This window comes from Delphinus delphis, chromosome 9 (assembly GCF_949987515.2).
Source record: "Delphinus delphis chromosome 9, mDelDel1.2, whole genome shotgun sequence".
Classification (NCBI taxonomy): Eukaryota; Metazoa; Chordata; class Mammalia; order Artiodactyla; family Delphinidae; genus Delphinus; species Delphinus delphis.
The window spans coordinates 17,110,871-17,131,586 of NC_082691.1; the positions used below are offsets into that span (position 1 = coordinate 17,110,871).

Genomic DNA, 20,716 nt, shown 5'->3' on the forward strand with positions numbered 1-20,716 from the left:
ATTTGATATATGTATGTATTGCAAAATGATTAGCACAATAAATTTAGTTAACATTCATCACCACACATAGTTACATTTTGTTTCCTGTGATGAGAAGTTTTAAGGTCTTTCTTAGCAACCGTTATCCATTTTACAGTTTAAAAAGTTCTAGAGAATTAAGGAACAACTCCAAAAAATTAAATTACATATTTTTAATCATGTAAATATTTCTTTTTGTTTCATCATTTGCCAGTGACTACCATTAAATCCTCCACAAAATCTGTGTTGCTTAAATTAGGCTGCCTATTTTTGTGGGGAAATAAAGTGAGATTTTCTTTTTTCCTTAACTATGTTTGATCCTAATTAGCCCTGCTTCTGTCACAGTTAATTTATTAAATACAGCTCAACTTGCAGATGATATTGTCCTATTTCTCTTTGTTTTTTCTCTTTCTCTCATTTGTTGGAATTCCAAGAAAAAGTCCGTGACCTATCTCAAAGCACACAGTTAAGAATTTGCACTTCTAGGTTGTAAACATTTTAGTTCTATCATTCCTCCACCAAGTGTACACAGTATCTGGAATTTATCTTTGTAGCCTTCTCTGAGTTCAAACTCGTTTATTAAAAGGAAGAATGCTTTGTTTTTACTCTCAAAGAAAGTACATTATCTGAATCAGAAGAATGTTTAAAAGAGTATTTTAACTTATATTAAACTTATTATTTAAACTTAATATTTTAACTTATATTAAAGAATATGTTCTCAACTTACTAAACATAATGATCACTGTAAGTAATTTCTGTGACACTTGTTGATATGATAGAATGCTAACATGTCATTAAAACAGAATTTGTGTTTTCGATTTGTATCAGGAAAAGTCATTAGTCCTACACCAATAATTGTTTTCAAATAACAATTTTGATCACTAATAATGTTTTAAGAGATAAGTTCACATTATTAAGAAAACATGGTAATGAAAACAGATAATATCAACTTTTAAAAGAGTCCTTTAACATGAATCTATTGTTTAATTATGTAGACTTCTGTTATATTTTTAGTGACCTCTATTTGGTCCAGCTAAGTAAGGAAACGTCACAGAATGTGCCTAATTGTTATGTTTGCTTCATTGTTGTTTTTTTCTTATTCCAGATCAAAAATATAAGTAAACTGGCAGAAGTCTCCAAAAACAATGCCTTACAGCTAAGTGAGAAACTGAGGAATATGAAAAACCAAAGTGAATCTGAAGAAGAAAAAATGAATCTTTTAATCAAGAAACTGAAAATGTTCTTGTTAGGTAATTTTTTTTTTTTAATATTAGGACTGGGGCTTCCCTGGTGGCGCAGTGGTTGTGAGTCTGCCTGCCGATGCAGGGGACACGGGTTCATGCCCCGGTCCGGGTAGATCCCACATGCCGCGGAGCGGCTAGGCCCGTGAGCCATGGCCGCTGAGCCTGCGCGTCTGGAGCCTGTGCTCCGCAGCGGGAATGGCCACAACAGTGAGAGGCCCGCATACTGCAAAAAAAAAAAAAAAAAAAAAAAATTAGGACTAGTTTCTGTCCCTCCCACACTCTTCCTCCTCTTCTCTCTCCCCATCCTCCTCCTTTTTCTTCCTTTTTTAATTTATACTCAAACATCACAACCAACTCCATATTACGTTAAGTGGAAATGACATGGCTAAATCAGAATCATGATATACTCCTTGATTTTAAATTTCTTCATGGAAACAATTCCAAAATATTAACTGTGTATCAAAAATAATATGGCTCTCTGTATAAGATTAGTTTAGTAATACATCCTAGAATTTAGTTAGAATTCCAAAGAAGTGAACTTGGTCTTTAAAGTTATTTTTTTTTAAACAAGGAAAATCTAACATGAAGACTCTGTCAGATTCCACAACTTTCTCTGCTGACAGAGTGTGTGAGATCAAGGTACGCCAGCTGTTTGTTAGTGTATCAAATACTGTAGTGAGGTGGCATCTAAAATATTGGTTATTTTAGATAAATATTATTGACTGTTTTCCAAGACTCATGTTGGCTTTCTGTGACTGACCAAAGGGGGAACTATTGGATTCATTATTATTATGAATTATTATTATAATTATGAACTTAGTGTCCTTCATTGTGCCTTATTTTCGGAGAGGTTTGTTTTAAACTCCAGAGAACTATTAGTTAAAGATAAAAATCAAATAGTACAGCTGGAAATTGACGGGAAATCTCGCTCTCGGTAAATAATGTCGTTTGGGTACAACACTACGTGGAATTGATCTGAGGAGGCTTTCTTTCCTATAGCCATCTTCCAAATTCAATAATTTAATATTCTCCACATGAATTAATAGACAGTAGAGATGTCGGTTACAATCTTTGCAATCACTTTATTAAACCTGTTTATTTATAAGAGACCCCTGTGGCCAAGTATTCTTTCCATCTCACTGTTTCTAGAAATTGTATTAGCAGCTTTAGTCCTGATTTTCAAAGTTAGAAAAGAATAGAGAGTAAAAATGATCAGTAAAAATGACCAAAATAAGCGGTAAAAATGATTGGGTGTGGGATCAGTCAACTGGGCATTTTGTTTGTTCAAAAGCAAGTTTTCAGTGAGCGAGCTAGACGGACTGATATTAACTAGACACAGATCCAGGAACTGTATGAGGAACACGGTAGCTCTTTCTGCAGATACAAGTCAATTCAGACGCCAAAACTAAGATGAAATCAGAGCTGCCACAGCGTCCTCAGTTCCAGCAACGGTCACAGAGCCTACTCCTATACTAGTTCTCATTGCTACTAAATAAGTTTCTAATAAAAATGTCACTTTAATTAGCCTAAGGAATTAGGGGGAAAAAACTCAGATTATTACAATAAAAATTAGACTAGACATCAAGAAAAATCCTATTCCATAAGAAGAACTTTCCTGGTCAGGGTCCAAGACTCTTGGTCACCAGGAAGCAGTGCCCTTCACCCACCCAGTTCTTTGTTTTTCTTGGGTATAAAGCCCAAATAAAATGATCATTACATTTATGGTGGCCACACTATTCAGGTCTTCTTTTACCATCTTAATATTTTCCTTACGGTCTGAATTCCTTATTAACAGAGTTATGTGTCACTTCTCCTGAAAGTGAATTTATAATCACTTGAATATGAATTTTTAATCTCATAATAAATGCCAAGAAATGTTTCATGACTGAATACGGGGTTAAATTCAATTCACTTTTTATTAGAACTTTTTTTTTAACAAAAGTTACTATTTCTAGAAAGAGCCAACTCCGTGATTCTGTTTAAAATATGGCGTTAATTTATTCATGAAAAATTCTCATCACATTTTTTTCAAAAACATTATAGGAAGTAAAGTATTCCTTTTGGGACTTCCCTGGCGGTCCAGTGGTTAGGACTCTGTGCTTTCACTGCCAGGGCCTGGGTTCAATCCCTGGTCGGGGAACTAAGATCCCACAAGCCGCAGGGTGTGGCCAAAAAAAAAGGAAGTTAAATATTCCTTTTATATATTAAACAAGAATAGCTAAGGCAGAAATGAGTGCAAAGAAGATGTATACTGGGGTCATGTCACTCAAATACTAACAGCTATCCAGGCCTCCCATTGTCCTTTTTTTTTTTTTTTAATATTTATTTACTTATTTATTTAGCTGTGCCGGGTTTTAGTTGTGGCATGCATGCGGAATCTAGTTTCCTGACCAGGGATCAAACCGCGGCCTCCTGCATTGGGAGCGTGGAGTCTTAACCACCGAACCACCAGGGAAGTCCCCACATTGTCTCTTGAATGAAGTCCAGTTTCCTTAGCCTCACACATAGGGGCATGTGTGATCTGCTCCCAGCCTTCCTGAACTTCCACTCCTTTTTTTTTTTTTTAACTTTTTTAGACACTTTTTTGCTTTTTTAGTTACTTTTTTAGACCCCCCCGCCCCCCACTGGCCAGCCGGGAGTGATCCACGCACTGTTACCTGTTCCACCCTGAGCTTGTCCTCGGCGGAGAATGCCCTTACCCCTCTTCTCACTGCACATCTCCACAAATGTAATCTGTGCGGGCCTCCAAGACCGGGTTTAAATGCTGTCTTGAAGTTCTTCCTGAAGTATTTTCTCCTGCCTCTGAACCCCACATCATTCTGGCTTATGTTTATCACTTCTGTTCTTAAGGGATCAGTAATCATCTAAAGTGACTCATAATTCCCCACTTGGTGGTGAACCCCTTGAGGATCAGATCTGTGTCTGATTCATCTCTAACTTCCCCCGTGGCACTCAGCATCTGTGCCTCGATAAGGAGCCAGAGAGAGACAAAGAGCTATGACCCCACATACCAAGAGTCCATCTTACGCACTTTAGTTCTCAAAGGGGGCCAATTTTATTCTTCTGAAAAGCAGGACATAGATGTATTTAAAGGTTTTTTCGCCCCCGCCCCCGCCCCCGGGCTGCACTTGGCGGCATGCGGGCTCCTAGTTCCCCAATCAGAGATCGAACCCATGACCCCTGCCGGGGAAGCACAGAGTGCCAACCACTGGACCACCAGGGAGTTCCCTAAAAGTTTCTTTATAATACGTTAATCATACTGTAAATTACTCTGTTTTGTTGCATCCCCTTCTCAAAATAGGCCCTTGAGCAGTAGCATCAGTTATAATTACCCAATTATGCTGGTGAGCAAAAACTGTGAGCCTTTTTAATGTCATGGAGGATTAGAGAAGAGTTTTGTTGAGTCCAAACCCAGTGCTTCCCCATTGTCTCATTCATGGTATTTGAATCTCTTTTTTCTTTTCTTTTCTTTTTTTTATTGTGGTACGCGGGCCTCTCACTGTTGCGGCCTCTCCCGTTGCGGAGTACAGGCTCCGGACGTGCAGGCTCAGCGGCCATGGCTCACGGGCCCAGCCACTCCACGGCATGTGGGATCTTCCCGGACCGGGGCACGAACCCGCGTTCCCTGCATCGGCAGGCGGACTCTCAACCACTGCGCCACCAGGGAAGACCGAATCTCTTTTTTTAAATGGAAGTATAGTTGATTTATAATGTTGTTAATTTCTGCTATATAGCAAAGTGATTCAGTTATACATATGTACATTCTTTTTTGTATTTTCCATTATGGTTTATCACAGGGTTTGAAGATAGTTCCCTGTGCTATACAGTAGGACCTTGTTGTTTATCCATCCTATATATGATAGTTTGCCATTGTGTTTGAATCTTAATGACATCTAAACATTTTAATTGCTTTTGAATCTGTACTTATAGTAAGCAATTCTTGTGAGGACATTTTGTAGCACACGCAGTATTCCAAATCTGTCATTTTTCGTTTTTCCAACAAGCATTGAATGAATTCAGCTTTACATGAGCAGCATTTCTTTCAGAGAGAAGGGAAAATTGAGGATGAAGAAGCATCTGTGAGACATATACAATAATCCCTGTATTCTAGGGACACATCATCAAATGCAAATTAACTTAGAATTCATTGTGGTGATATTTACAAGGTAGAATGATAAGGAGACACAATTACCTAAAACCCATCTTCTTATTTAGGAGGATAACACGCCTCCAGAGGACATAGAGAGGGTTGCAAATCGTGTACTTGACATCCACCTACCAGTAACATCGCAAAATCTGACCCATGAATTTGACAAAATACGGAAACTTCTGCAACTCTGTGAGGACTACAGGACAGAGGAGAACAGGCTACATAAAGCAGCAGATGGAGCCCGAAAGGTTTTGGTGAAGGCAAAAGCAGCTGAGTAAGTACAGTATTAATATTCTCCGCCTTGTCTTAACAGGCCATCTGCCAAAAGGCCATCTGAAAAATATTTGCCTAAGGAGCTATAACGTTCAAATGAAATGACCCTCTGATAGTTCATTGCCCAAAATGAGGGCTAAGCTGTCTGTGGAGGTGCCCCAGAAAGCTGGGAAGCTGGGAGGCATTGTGCAGAGATGCTGGTTTCCCGTTTTCCTTAGTCTCTGAATGCCCTTCCAGTGTCTGTTACCTCCTTATACCAATATACACCAATAAATGCCATGTATTAATTATATGCCAATATCTTAACAAGTGCTGGGACTGTCTGTGTATTCTTCCTTTCTTGCATACCTATTTATTTTTTAAAAAATCTTCATTGGAGTAGAATTGCTTTACAGTGGTGTGTTAGTTTCTGCTGTATTACAGAGTGAATCAGCTATACATATATGTGTATCCCCATACCTCCTCCCTCTTGTGTCTCCCTCCCACCCCTCTAGGTGGTCACAAAGCACCGAGCTGATCTCCCTGTGCCATGCGGCTGCTTCCCACTAGCTGTCTATTTTGCGTTTGGTAGTGTGTATATGTCCATGCCGCTCTCTCACTTCGTCCCAGCTTCCCCTTCCCCCTCCCCGTGTCCTCAAGTCCATCCTCTGCGTCTTGCCATCCTCTGCGTCTTGCATACCTATTTTTGTTTCTTTCTGTATTTACTACAATATCAGTACTCCGAAAATCTAGATTAAAGAAAGTATATCACATTAAAAATAGGACGGTGAGACAGAGAAGAAATGAACACGAGTGCCCCAGGAGTAATACAGGAGTAGAATGATACGTACGGTACACAAAGTCAACCAGCTCTTGCTTCCTTTTGCCCTTGTCGACTTAGCCAAGCAAAGAGGAAAAGCCACCTTGATGTTTTTATGATCATGGGGTGCTGTGAGTCCAGGTCATAGGGTCAGTGGATGATGGTACCATCATCAACACCCATCACCATTTGGGACCCCCAGAAGCAGAGTTGATACCTGAGCTGCCTTCACTGTCTCATCATCCACCTCTACAAGTGAAGTGCATCAGACTCCACTGAAAGCCCAGCCCCTCCTGGTTTTAATATTTCAAACTAGGAAGATTAAGCAACTGGACACAATCATGCAGCAATTAAAAATGATGTTGACGAAGGATTTTTAGTGACATGCAGAGATTCTTACAGTGTAATGTTAATGCTTGTAAAAAGAGCACAGGGATATCAGCTCGGTGCTTTGTGACTGCCTGGAGGGGTGGGATAGGGAGGGTGGGAGGGAGGGAGACGCAAGAGGGAAGAGATATGGGAACATATGTATATGTATAACCGATTCACTTTGTTATAAAGCAGAAACTAACACACCATTGTAAAGCAATTATACCCCAATAAAGATGTTAAAAGAAATCTTCATTAAAAAAAAGAATATAACAGATTATATGTAGAAGGGGATCTCAATCATGAAAAGAAAAAAACTGGTAGGACAAAAATGCTAGCATGTGCCAATATCTTAACAGGTGGTAGGATTACTGGTAAATTTTCCCTCCCTGATAATTTTTTCTTCTTTCTTCTTTTATTGGGGTACTTTCTAAATTTACTATAATGAGCAGTACATTGAAAATCCAAAGGAAAAAAAGAATTCAGTAAAAAGATATGGGGGAGAGGGGAGTAATGAGAAGGAAAGCCTCCAGAACCCTCACTGTAATTGTAGAGAAAAAAAAGTATAGAAAGGGAGAGCAATATACCATATGATTCCAACTATAGGACATTCTAGAAAAGGCAAAACTATGGAGACACAGTAAAAATAAGATCGGGGGTTGAGGGGAAGGATGAATAGGCAAGCACAGGAATTTTAAGACAGTGGAAATACTCAGTTTGATACTATAATGATAAATACATGTCATTATATGTTTGTCCAGACCCATAGAACGGACAACACCAAGAGTGAGCCTTAAAGTAAACTGGACTTTGGGTGTTTACGATGTGTCAGTATAGGTTCATCGTTTGTAACAAATGGGCCCTCTGGTGCAGGATGTTGATAATTGGGCAGGTTATGCATGTGTGAGGGCAGGGAGTGTGTGGGAAATCCCTGTACCTTCCTCTCAATTGTGCTGTGAACTTAAACTGCTCTTAAAAAAAAAAAGTTTTGTGTTTTTTTTTTTTTTTCTTTTCAACGGAGAGAAAGATTATCACTGGAAGGGGAGAGGCTGGGTTGGATGGGGAAGGGGTTTTGCCATTTAGCTATTTTTGCTCTCACACAAGCATTTCTAATGATGCCTCTGCTAAGATCTAGTTCCCTGACTTTGTACCTTCTTGCAAAGGTGCCTCTGAGCCCACAGACCTAAGTATCTGGTGAATGTTGACTTGAGGTGTGCTCACTTCTGTAAAATAGACTACCACCTGGAAAGCTTGTGATGGTAACCTCTGACTGGGCCCCTGGGCAGCTGGAATGTCAGCGAAGCTTAAATAAACCTGAATAAACACAGCCTGAAAACGCAGGGCCTTTCGTTCTCTTCTGCTCCCTCTGGAGCCTCTTGACTACCCCGCCCCCTACTCCAATCAGGATTTCAAGAGCGTTACTTACTTAAGTTTGAGAAATCAGAGAACTGGAATTGGCCGAAGATAGTTTTTTCTGTTCCAAGCTTGGCAGTTTTATCCCCCAAACCTCTCTGCTTATGACAAGTTAAGAAGAAACGAGACCTGATCCTTGATTTCCATATCTGGCAAAATCTGTATCTGTGCATGCATATGTATGTGCTTTTACTGGCATCTAAATGTACCTGTGTCTCAAGAGGAAGACTTCAGCACTTTGCCTTGCTTAAGAGTGATTTCAATTGACTTTATGAATAATTCAGTAAAGTTTTTGTTGAGTCGAATGAACTCTCAAGGTGAAATAAATGAATAATTGTATATTTATCTAATCTGATATGTTAGTATCTTAGAAAAGCAGCAAATGTTCTATTAAATCTCGACAAAATGTTGAATAAGTTGCAACAAGTTCAAATCACTCAAGTACGGGCAGATTCTACCATCACACAGCTGACTGCCCAGACGACAAAAATAAAAAAGAACGCACTGCAGGTATTTCTCTATCTTCCTTGAAACTAACCTGAAATAGACTGAGTGTGAAGACAGCACAGTTCTTATATCTCATCTTACCTGTCTGATGGAATTATTATGATGATAAATAAGATTATGATAGTATTATGCGTTTAATTAACGTTCTACAGAGTTATCCCGGCATTATTTCATCTCACTGTTGACCAAGCCTGGGGGACAAAGCAGGTGTTGTTACCATCAGCTTGTAGATGAAGAAACTAAGACTCGCGGAGGTTAAGTCACTTACCTAACGTCTCGCAGCTAATTAATGGTAGATGTGAGGCCAGTATTTATCCCTTCTGATACCAGGGAAAGTAACGGACTTCTGAGAGCTCACCAACCAAAGAAATTAAGTTAATTGTTGCCAGATTTTTATAACAAAATATACGTGAAATCTCATCAGCGTATCCTAAGACTGAAAGACTATCTTACCTGAAAGAAAGGGTTCCATCCACTGTTTGGCAGGAATAAAGCCACGGTTTAACCCAGGGGATGGATCCAGAAGAGGAAGCCTGGCAGCTGGAGGACAGAACAGGACCTAGACTGAGAGTCTGTGATGTATCTCTCTCCAGCACATCCTCTTCCCAGCAGATTGCAAGCTTCTCAGTCTCTGTTCTTCCCCTGAGTCTTAGATATCTAAGTACATGCATCCTGAAAAGAAAAGCAGAAGGCACCAGCACAGGAAGTCATGTACCTGGAAATAAAAAGCTCAGATATGAAGAGGTTGCATATATACAGGAGCAAAAAATAAAGACGGTCTCCAGGTTTTCCCCTTCTAGGCATCTACTCTAGAACAGGGGTTGGCAAAATACAGCCCAAGGGCCACAGGGACCCACCAACTGTTGCATCCAAAGTCACACCGTTTTATTGGAATTCAGCCACATATTGTCCATGGATGCTTTTGCACTACAATGGCACAGAGTTGAATAGTTGCAACAGAGATTTTATGGACCACAAAGTGTAAAATATTTACTAGCAGCCCCTTTACAGAAAAAGCTTCAAGATTCCTGCTCTAGAAAAACTCCCACCTATGCCCAAGGGCCTAGGAAGGGGCTTCGATTTCTAACAGCATGGTGGACCAGTATATCAAGGAGCCATCTAGTAGGAAAAAACCTGAAAAGGTTAGATGTTTTAACAATTTGTTAAATGCATAGCTGAATTGGTAAAAAATGGAGGAAATCTTCAGAGGCCAATAATGACCGGAAAACATGATCCAGACAGATAATGAAGCATGAACCTGATGGCAGGCGGAGGGTAGCTGTCAGTCCCTGGTGTATTAAAGCTGTTGGTTTCCCTGGCTGCCATGAGTAATAGACAGAAAATGAAACCCATGCAAGGAGGGGATGAGACCCCCGCATAGAGAGGAGACCCCAAAAGGCAAACCCTCAAGGAAATGTTAAACTATTTCAGAGAGAGGAAGAGGCCGTAAAGATATTAGCCTGTGCATGGAGGGGGAGAGTCTTCACTAAGAATTATTAACAAGCTGGCTCTCAGGTGAGATGAGGCCAGAATTCGTACTACCTGGGTGGCCCTGGTAAACCAAGCTGAAAATGTCATTTAAAGTGCTCCTGGGTTGTCAGGGCCCTCAGATGCCTGACAGAGGCAATAAGAAATCCTTTCCAAAGGAATGTACCTTAAAACCAAGCCTCAAAGGATTCCCTTAAAACACACAATAAAGAAACAAATTGCCTTAAGCAAGAGGCCATCAGTAACAGTAAACAGAGTCAGAATGCAGGAGGCTTTGGGTATTACCTTTATTGGATATCCAGTACAAAATAAGAATGTTTATTACGCTTAAGAAAAATCAAAGAAGGCATGAAAGTTTGACCAAAGAACAAGAGATAACAAATGACCTGTCAGACTTCTAGACGTGACAAGTATAGTCGCCAAAATAAGAAACAAGTATAAGGTGTTCGTTATTGTTTATAAGGGAGAAAAAAATTAGAAGCCACCCGCATCCATCGGAAAATAGAAGAATAAATTTTTGTATATTCAAACAATGGAACACTTTCAATTGGTAAAAGTGAGTAAAGAATTTAAAAAATGAAGGATAAAAAAAGAATAAAAAGAGTTACGCAAATTAACTTAGGTGACCTGTACCAGAATAATTTTGAATTAAAGAATTCAAGCTGCAGAAATACACAGGATGATGTATTTGCATAAAGTTTAAAAGTAGAAAATACTGTATATTGTTAGAAATACCAAATACGATAGAGTTCAAAGCATGTAGAAGTATATGGAATGAGAAATATTAGATTCAGAGTAGTGGTGACCTTTGCGGGGGAAGGGGGTGATGATGGTGGTACACCCAGGGTCTTGGCTCACTGGCAATACTTATTCTTAAGCCAGCTGGTGGGCACACGGATACGTGCCACATCTTCTCCTAGAACCTCTTGTCTGTCTGAAGTATTTTTTTATAACATTTTTTTAAGGAACAGAAAAAGCAAAGGAATGATCTCCTTTCCCTTCACACCTAGCTTGTCTTCAGAGGGCTCATTACATCATGTATTTTCTTGTTTGTTGCTTAGAAAGACTGTCTCCTTCCTGGTCTTTCAATCAACAACAGGCTGAAAATCAGGCCCGGGAGACTGAGCTGGCTTTAGCAAAGCAACAGTCAGCGCTGGAGGGTGGACTTGCCGGGCTGCAGACCAAGTTGCAAAGGAACGAGGCCGTCCGTGTGGGAGCTCAGGCTGAATCGGCCCAGCGCCAGGCTGGGGGCCTTGAGGAGGTCGCTGGTCCTACCCCTGCCACTAAGAGCAGACAACCGTGCTTCTTTGAAGGATAATCCCTTCACCCCAGATTTTTGTGCCATTGGTCAGCATTTCCTTTAGTGCTGGCCCATGCTCAGCACTGCATGTTTGTAGGGACCCTGCTGGGCATGGAGATGCTTCTGTAAGTGGAGTGCTGTCTCCAAAGAAGACAGGTTTTTGGCCAGATTACGTTAGAGTGTTTAGCCCCATCTACGCATCCCGTATTACTAGTGACATGTTAGGCAAATTTTTCCTAAACTTCCGACCATTCACAATTTATGTCATGGGTCTATACTGTACGTATTCAGATCTGCCCACATATACAATACAATCTGATTGATCCCTTTACTCTAATTAAATCACAAAACAAAGAAGTGAAAGTCATCTGCCAAAGAGAATAGATCAAGTTACAAAAATCAGAGTGAGTTCATGAAACAGTTGTGGAAAATGGCCTGTTCATTTCGGTTGCTGAAAGAAGCTATCAACTCATTTTCTTAGCAGGAAATCTTTGGTTGGTCACATTAATATAGCAGCTTAAGCAAAAGAAAGAGGTTGAAGTGTTCTTGTAACTGGTGTATTCTCTTGCTCTTAATTCCTAACGTGCTGGGTACATTTTCCACTGACTTGGGAGTTGAGGGCATTTTCTATGGAACAGAGGTTGAGAAAGATGATTCCTGCCCACCCTCTACCACTTCCATAGTGCATTCCTGGGTCTGGTGGTTATTCATCTATGTAACGTTCCAAGTTGTCAACCACCCAGGCTGACCCTGAAGATTTCCCTTCTAAACGCGAGGAGCCCTTCATACCCTCCTGCCTCCCTGCCTCCCTTCCTTCCTCGTGCCCCTTTCACCTTTGTGCCAACCAAATACTGTGTCCTTGCTGCTTCTGAACCTTCACCACTCTCTCTGACCTTCACCTTGCACTTGCAGCTGTTCGACCCAACTGAACCAAACGTTTGTCACGGGCAGAACTGGCTCAGTTCTGTCCTCTATTATCTCTGACCTTAACATATTTCAGGACAAATCATTGCCTTAACGTGAAAAAAAGCCTTGATATTTTGTAACAGAAACATTTTATTTGTGACTAACTAAAGCTGAGCATTTTTTCAACCTGAAAAAAACGACCCAAACCATGCAAATAAAAGCCCTGTCGGAAATATCAGAGTGACTCAAGTGTCACTGACTGGATGATGGTCGCCGCTCATCCCTTTTATGAACGTTATCAGGCAAACATCACGCACGTGTGCATGCTTTATAAATATTTTCTGATGACGGGAGTGTTGCTTTGTTACAGGAGCTTGTTGAGCTACAATGTCAGTAAGCTATTCTTCAGCATAAGACAAGCGCGCCAGGACTGACAAAGGAAACCTTAGGGAAAGTGAAACAGCTAAGAGATGCAGCAAACTGGCTGCAGATACAGAGGACAAGATAAGAAGAATAACAGGTATCTATTCTTTAGACGTTCCCAGCTTTATTGAGGTATAATTGACAAATAGAATTGTATGTATTTAAAGTGTACCCCGTGATGATTTGATGGACGTGTACATTGTGAAATGACTACCACAGTTAACACGTCCACCACCTCACATGTTTACTTTTTGTGTGTATGTGGTGAGAATGCTTCAGATCTACCCACGTATACAATACAACCTGATTGATCCCCAGAACCCATTCATCTTGTAACTGGAAGTCTGTACTCTGACCAACATCTCCCCCATTTCCCCATCCCCCAACCCCTGGCAACCACCATTCTACTCATTCTATGAGTTCAACTTTTTTTTTTTTAGATTCCATATATAAGTGATATCATACAGATTTGTCTTTCTCTGGCTTACTTTCATTTAGCGTAATGTCCTCTAGGTTCGTTCATGTTGCAAATGGCAGGATCTCCTTGTTCGTAATGATGAATTATATTTATACATACATGTGTATATATCTGATGTGTGTATATATGCCTCTCACTCCTTCCTTATCCAGTCATCCACTGACAGGTGCTCAGCTTGTTTCCACGTCTTGGCTCTTGTGAATAGTGCTGCAGTGAACACAGGAGTACAGATATCTCTTTGAGATACAGATTTGGTTTTCTCAGATATATACACAAGTCCGGGATTCCTGGACCATGTGGTAGTTCTCTCTATCCTTTTACCCACTCCCGCAGTTGGACAATAACATCGTAATACTCCACCTTTCTGGTAGAACATATACCAATTTCAATTTATCATTGACACAGTGTAACCACTTCTGAGTCCACCGAGGAGAGAGAAGTAGGAGGTGGGTTTGCGACTGTAAGGGAATATGCCTCGTGCCTGATTTTATGTCAACAAGTACTGATGAGCTCTGTCTGCATTAATTGGAACACACTGAGATTGCCTATGGTCACTTTGAAATGCCCTTGTCCTAACTTGGTACTTCTCAACCAGGGGTGATTTTATCCCCTCCCCTGGGGATAAAAATGTCTGAATACATTTCTGCATGTCACAACTAGTGGTGCAACTAACATTCTAGTGGACGGAGGCCGGGGATGTTGCTAAATGTCCTGTAACGCACAGGACATCCCCCTGACAATGAACAATTATTCTGCCCGAAGTATCAATGGTGCCGAGGTTGGAAAACCCTGTCCTAAGCTGTGCTGCTCATTTTCTCCTCTCCTGCAAGTTACTTTTTTGGAGTTACGATCTAGACTCTAGGGTGCTAAGTCATTTATCATGGGTCTGTAGGTAGCAATCCAGAAAGGAAACATACTCTTGAAAAAAATGGAAATTTTGATGCACTAAAAGTGTAGCAAACATAGAACACATACAATCAGAAAGGTAATCAGTGTTTTTTTCCGCAGCTGGTACTCATGATTGTTCTGGGCAATCATCATGTCCTGAACCACCTCTGAATCATCAAGAAATATTGAATGATAAGTGGTCTAGTTTTACTTCTAGTTTTATTTATTGTCTCCCACAACTTTAAAAATTAACCATATTCATTTCGAATATAAGTAACCCTCAAAATACTAAAATAACCCAGGGACTTCCCTGGCAGTCCAGGAGTTAAGACTCTGCACTCCCAATGCAGAGGGCACGGGTTCGATCCCTGGTAGGGGAAGTAAGATCCCACATGCCGCAGGACGGGGCCAAAAAAAACCAACTCTCACTTACAAATGCTACTTTATTATAAAATGAGTCATTGGCCCTACAACTATTTATATCATTGTTATGAAATGAAAAAAATGAGAACGCAACATTAGTGTGGGCCAAAGTCAGGAAAAATACATACCAAACTGTTACCATTAGATATCTGTGGGGGGCAAGGAGGGTGAAGAGGAAGACACTACTTTTTACATTTACAGAATTGTTGTAAAAAGTAGTGAGTTTTTTTCACTTTCAGTATTTTCTTAATAATTTAAAAAAGGAAATACTAGGAAAGATTCAAAAAGATAAATGTTGTTTTTACCTTGCACTCCATAAGTGATACCATGAAAAATCAGTTTCTATTATTCCCAGACCTTGGTCCTTCCTGTGAGAACAAAAACACCGGGAGGACCTTTTCTGTCTTATATTTTATGTCAGGGTCTGCATTGTTGCCACTTTTCCCCATAGACTAAAACTTTCACAGTTCTTAAAATTAAGTTGGAAGAGAAGTTTGAGTCAGGCGACTTCTCAGGTCAAAAGTGATGCATTCTAGTACTTTTTTTTTCTTCTCACCATAAGGCTGTTTTCACAACTCAACAAGATAGGAAACTAAGACAGTGGTTTGGCCATCTTCCCAACTCTGCCACTTAAGAGGCGGCTGAACCACAAGGTCTGTGGTTAGGAAGAGATGCCCATGGGATTCCAGAAAGGAGCCCTGACTTAACTTGACGAGGTCAAAGTGGAGAGAGTGGGGAGTGGGCCCCAGTCTGCAGCCAGGGTCCCTCCGTGGAGCTTTGTGTCAGTCGGCATCCCAGCAAGAAACAAAAAGCACACTTGGTTGTAATTCTGGATTGTGTGTTTATAAGCGGAGTTGTCTCACTTATCTATTTACTGCATCACAAACTGTTCCCCCAATGTAATGGCTTAGAACAACAAGCGTGCACTGTGTGTGTGTGGGTTGTCCGGGTGGTGCAGGTCTCTCCTGGGCTGTTACTCAAGCAGCCGCATTGTCTGATGGGTCAGCTGGCAGGTCTGCCAGGGCCCAGGCTTGGCAGAGTTGCTGGGCCTCTCTCCACAGGGTCTTTCATTCCAGGCTGCTTTAGAGCCTGGTGGTTACAGGGTTCCGTAAGAATGGGCAGAAGGCGCGAGGCTCTTGATTGAGGTCCAGCAACATCATTTCTTCCACTTTATATTGGTCAAAACAACTTGCAAAGCTGGACCTGGTTTGGGGAGAGAGGGTAAATAGACTCTATTTCTTGGTGGAAGGAACTAGAAAAAAAAAAAAAACACAGGAATTAAGGGAATCAACCCAAGGGTTTGGAGGCCCTGGGTGACCAGCAGAGAAGCCATTAGCATCCCTGGACCTGAATGAGCCATGGGAAGGAGGAGTGTGCGTGCTGGGAAGCAGCACTGTGAGTACGAGGACAGAAGGGAGGAGGCCACCCTGCAGGAGCTGGACTTGAGAGAGGGCAGGACTGCCAGAACCCTGCTGCTCACCAAGGGTGCATTCTGCTCGCTCTTGCCACCCTCTGATCACTTCTCAGAACTGGCCAGTGGCCAAGTGTGAACAAAAGCCAGAGGTCAAGGGAGCCAGGTGATGTCATCTGTGGAGGCTGCCTTTCTCTCCAGGACACAGAGCAGGATGGGTCAAGGATCTGGTGGGGCAAATGGAAAGTATCCAGCACGATCTTGTTAAGTTCCTTGGTAGAAACCCAAGGATCTATTTTTCTTTTCGTACAAATACCCTTCCAATGCTGACTCCCCTGTTCAATCCCAGATAGCCCGTATTTGAAAGTTTCTGGTGATAGAATGCTCACCACCTTCCAAAGCATCTCCTTAGTCTTTGAACTGCTGTGACTACTAGAAAGTTCTCTGTATTCAGACAAAAATCCTCCTTCATGGAGCTTTCACCTGCTGTGTTCTATTTTGTGTCCTCGGGATGACCAAAAACACATTTACTCTGCTTTTCTGGCCACAAATACTTGAAAATAGCTATAGCACACACCCTGAATCTTCTTTCTCTGTATGAAATGTAAACATAAAAGTTAATTCAACTTTTGTTCACAAGACAATTTCATATTTCTCCAGCAATCTAGCTTGTTCCTCTAAACACATGCTACATGCTATTCTGACAGTTATTCCAAACCAACTGAGTATCCAGGTGTGACATGACCGAGTGAAGTGGAACATTTACCTTCCTTCCTTTAGAAGTTCCACTTCAACCTAAGGTCAGTTTCTTTTCTAAAGGCCACTTCACACTGTTAACTATAGCTCTCTGTGCCTCTTCTATCCACTACTCTATGGGCTCCTGGTTAAGGTTTACTATAATTCTCAGGTATTTGTTGGATGAAGAATGGATAAGTGAGTGGATGGATGCATGGATAGACACATGGATGTATGCATGGATGGATTCATGGATAAATGCATGGATGGATTCATAGACAGATGCATGGTTGGATAAGAGTGAAAAGCATCACTTTGCTTTTACTGTTCAGGGACTTCCATATCAGCAGAGAAGAATGAAGAAATGAACATGTCTTTTAAAAAAAGTGTCTTCAGTCTATTTCCTGAAAGATTGGGAAGCCCTAAAGTGATGGACACTTACAGGATAGAAAGCCCAGAGATAAACCCATGCACATATGGTAGCCTTATCTTTGATAAAGGAGGCAAGACTATACAGTGGAGAAAAGATGGCCTCTTCAGTAAGTGGTGCTGGGAAAACTGGACAGGTACGTGTAAAAGTATGAAATTAGAACACTCCCTAACACCATACACAAAAATAAACTCAAAATGGATTAAAGACCTAAATGTAAGGCCAGACACTATCAAACTCTTAGAGGAAAACAGGCAGAACACTCTATGACATAAATCACAGCAAGATCCTTTTTGATCCACCTCCTAGAGAAATGGAAATAAAAACAAAAATAAACAAATGGGACCTAATGAAACTTCAGAGCTTTTGCACAGCAAAGGAAACCATAAACAAGACCAAAAGACAACCCTCAGAATGGGAGAAAATATTTGCAAATGAAGCAACTGACAAAGGATTAATCTCCAAGATTAACAAGCAGCTCATGCAGCTCAATAACAAAATAACAAACAACCCAATCCAGAAATGGGCAGAAGACCTAAATAGACATTTCTCCAAAGAAGATATACAGATTGCCAACAAACAGATGAAAGAATGCTCAACATCATTAATCATTAGAGAAATGCAAATCAAAACTACAATGAGATATCACCTCACACCGGTCAGAATGGCCATCATCAAAAAATCTAGAAACAATAAATGCTGGAGGGGTTGTGGAGGAAAGGGAACACTCTTGTACTGTCGGTGGGAATGTAAATTGATACAGCCACTATGGAGAACAGTATGGAGGTTCCTTAAAAAACTAAAAATAGAACTACCATATGACCCAGCAATCCCACTACTGGGCATATACCCTGAGAAAACCATAATTCAAAAAGACTCATGTACCAAAATGTTCATTGCAGCTCTATTTACAATAGCCAGGACATGGAAGCAACCTAAGTGTCCATCATCGGATGAATGGATAAAGAAGATGTGGCACATATATACAATGGAATATTATTCAACCATAAAAAGAAACAAAATTGAGATACTTGTAGTGAGGTGGATGGACCCAGAGTCCGTCATACAGAGTGAAGTAAGTCAGAAAAAGTAAAACAAATACCGTATGCTAACACATACATATGGAATCTAAGAAAAAAAATGGTCATAAAAAACCTAGGGGCAAGACAGGAATAAAGACACAGACCTACTAGAGAATGGACTCGAGGATATGGGGAGGAGGAAGGGTAAGCTGTGACAAAGTGAGAGAGTGGCATGGACATATATACACTACCAAACGTAAAATAGCTAGCTAGTGGGAAGCAGCCACATGGCACAGGGAGATGAGCTTGGTGCTTTGTGACCACCTAGAGGGGTGGGATAGGGAGGGTGGGAGGGAGGGAGATGCAAGAGGGAAGAGATATGGGAACATATGTGTATGTATAACTGATTCACTTTGTTATAAAGCAGAAACTAACACACCATTGTAAAGCAATTATACTCCAATAAAGATGTTAAAAAAAAGTGAATATAGGAAGAACAAATCTTTGAAAATACAGCACTTCACCAAATCCAATCAAGGCTTGTCCTCTGTCTTTTCATTTCTAATGAATTCTAACTAGCTTTAGACAAAAATATCAATTTGCTGATTTAGGTGAAAACCTTGAGAAATCTGGTGAAAATAAGTGCTTTATCCATTGAATCAAAACAAAACTAAATATGTCCTTAATTGACATATAAATCCCTGTGTTTGGTATAACATGGGTATCCAGGAGGAATCTATCAAATAGATATCATTTACTCCACTTTTTTTAAATTAATTTTTATTGGAGTACAGTTGATTTACAATGTTATGTTAGTTTCTGCTGTATAGCAAAGTGAATCAGTTACACATATACATATACCATTCTTTTGTAGATTCTTTTCCCTTGTAAGTCATTACAAAGTATTGAGTAGAGTTTCCTGTGCTATACAGTAGGTCCTTACTAGTTATCTATTTTATACCTAGTAGTGTGTGTATGTGCATCCCAATCTCCCAGTGTATCCCTTCTCCCCTTCCCCCCTTGGTAACCGTAAGTTTGTTTTCCACATCGGTGACTCTATTTCTGTTTTGTAAATAAGTTCATTTGTACTATTTTTTAGTTCCACATATAAGCAATGTCATATGTTATTTGTCTTTCTCTGTCTGACTTACTTGACTCAGCATGACAATCTCTAGGTCCATCCACGTTGCTGCAAACGGCATTATTTTGTTCTTTTTATGGCTGAATAATATTCCATTATATATATGTACCACATCTTCTTTATCCATTCATCCATCAATTGACATTTAGGTTGCTTCCATGTCCTGGCTATTGTAAATAGTGCTGCAATGAATATTGGGGTACATGTATCTTTTCAAGTTATGGTTTTCTCTGGATATATGCCTGGGAGTGGAATTGCTGGATCATATGGTAGCTCTGTTTTTAATTTGTATGGACACACAGAAGACCCCAAATAGCCAAAGCTATCTTGAGAAAGAGAAATGGAGCTGGAGGAATCAGGTTCCCTGACTTCAGACTATACTATAAAGCTACAGTAATCAAAACAATATGGTACTGGTACAAAACCAGAAATATAGATCAGTGGAACAGGATAGAAACTCCAGAGATAAACCCACGCACCTATGGTCACCTAATTTGTGGCAAAGTTGGCAAGAATATACAATGGAGAAAAGAGACTCTCTTCAATAAGTGGTGCTGGGAAAACTGGACAGCTACATGTAAAAGAATGAAATTAGAACATTCTCTAACACTATACACAAAAATAAACTCAAAATGGATTAAAGACCTAAATGTAAGACTGAATACTATAAAACTCTTAGAGGAAAACATAGGCAGAACACTCTGACATAAATCGCAGCAGGATCTCTTTTGATCCACCTCCTAGAGTAATGAAAATAAAAATAAACAAATGGGACCTAATTAAACATTTACTCCATTTTCTTCTTTAAGATTTAGAAACAAAGATCCAAGCTTTGAATCTAAGTGGACAAGAAAAAGCTGATCAGCTGAAACAGTTGGAAGATCAAGTCATTGCCATTAAAAAAGAAATTATTGAGCAAGAAAATAAATATGCTACCTGCTACAGTTAGGCGGAGTTAAAGTGCAAAATCACCTGTGCCTTCGTTTCTGGCTTCTCATGAGCAAACCTGAGGTGCAGTGCTGAAGTTGGGACGCACAGATGGTCAGCCTCTTCTGCCTCCGTCCCTGAGCCCTCTCCTTGCCCAGTGTAGCTGGGGAGTGAAGCTTGGCTAAGGCAATGCCACTTTATATGGAATAGAAAGGGAGTAGTAAAGGGATCATCTCTGGTTTCGGAAACCTTTCCTTTTGCCTTCCTTTCCTTTCATAGCCTAAATGTGACATACAATAGATATAGACATATGTACATATAACAAGTACAAATCTACAAATAAGTATGTATTCAAACTCATTTCAGTCCAG

General features: G+C 40.4%; 1 protein-coding gene across 1 annotated transcript in view; it reads left to right on the forward strand.

The window, feature by feature from the left end:
• The window catches only part of LAMB4 (laminin subunit beta 4), a 111,926-nt gene extending 91,559 nt beyond the window's left edge, over positions 1–20,367 (forward strand). Inside the window, 8 exon segments of the mRNA XM_060019845.1 lie at positions 1,124–1,263; positions 1,750–1,753; positions 5,478–5,686; positions 8,638–8,776; positions 11,361–11,522; positions 12,838–12,940; positions 12,943–12,987; positions 20,228–20,367. Of these exon segments, the coding sequence (XP_059875828.1) occupies positions 1,124–1,263; positions 1,750–1,753; positions 5,478–5,686; positions 8,638–8,776; positions 11,361–11,522; positions 12,838–12,940; positions 12,943–12,987; positions 20,228–20,367 (942 nt within the window).
• Positions 20,368–20,716: the final 349 nt, after the last annotated feature.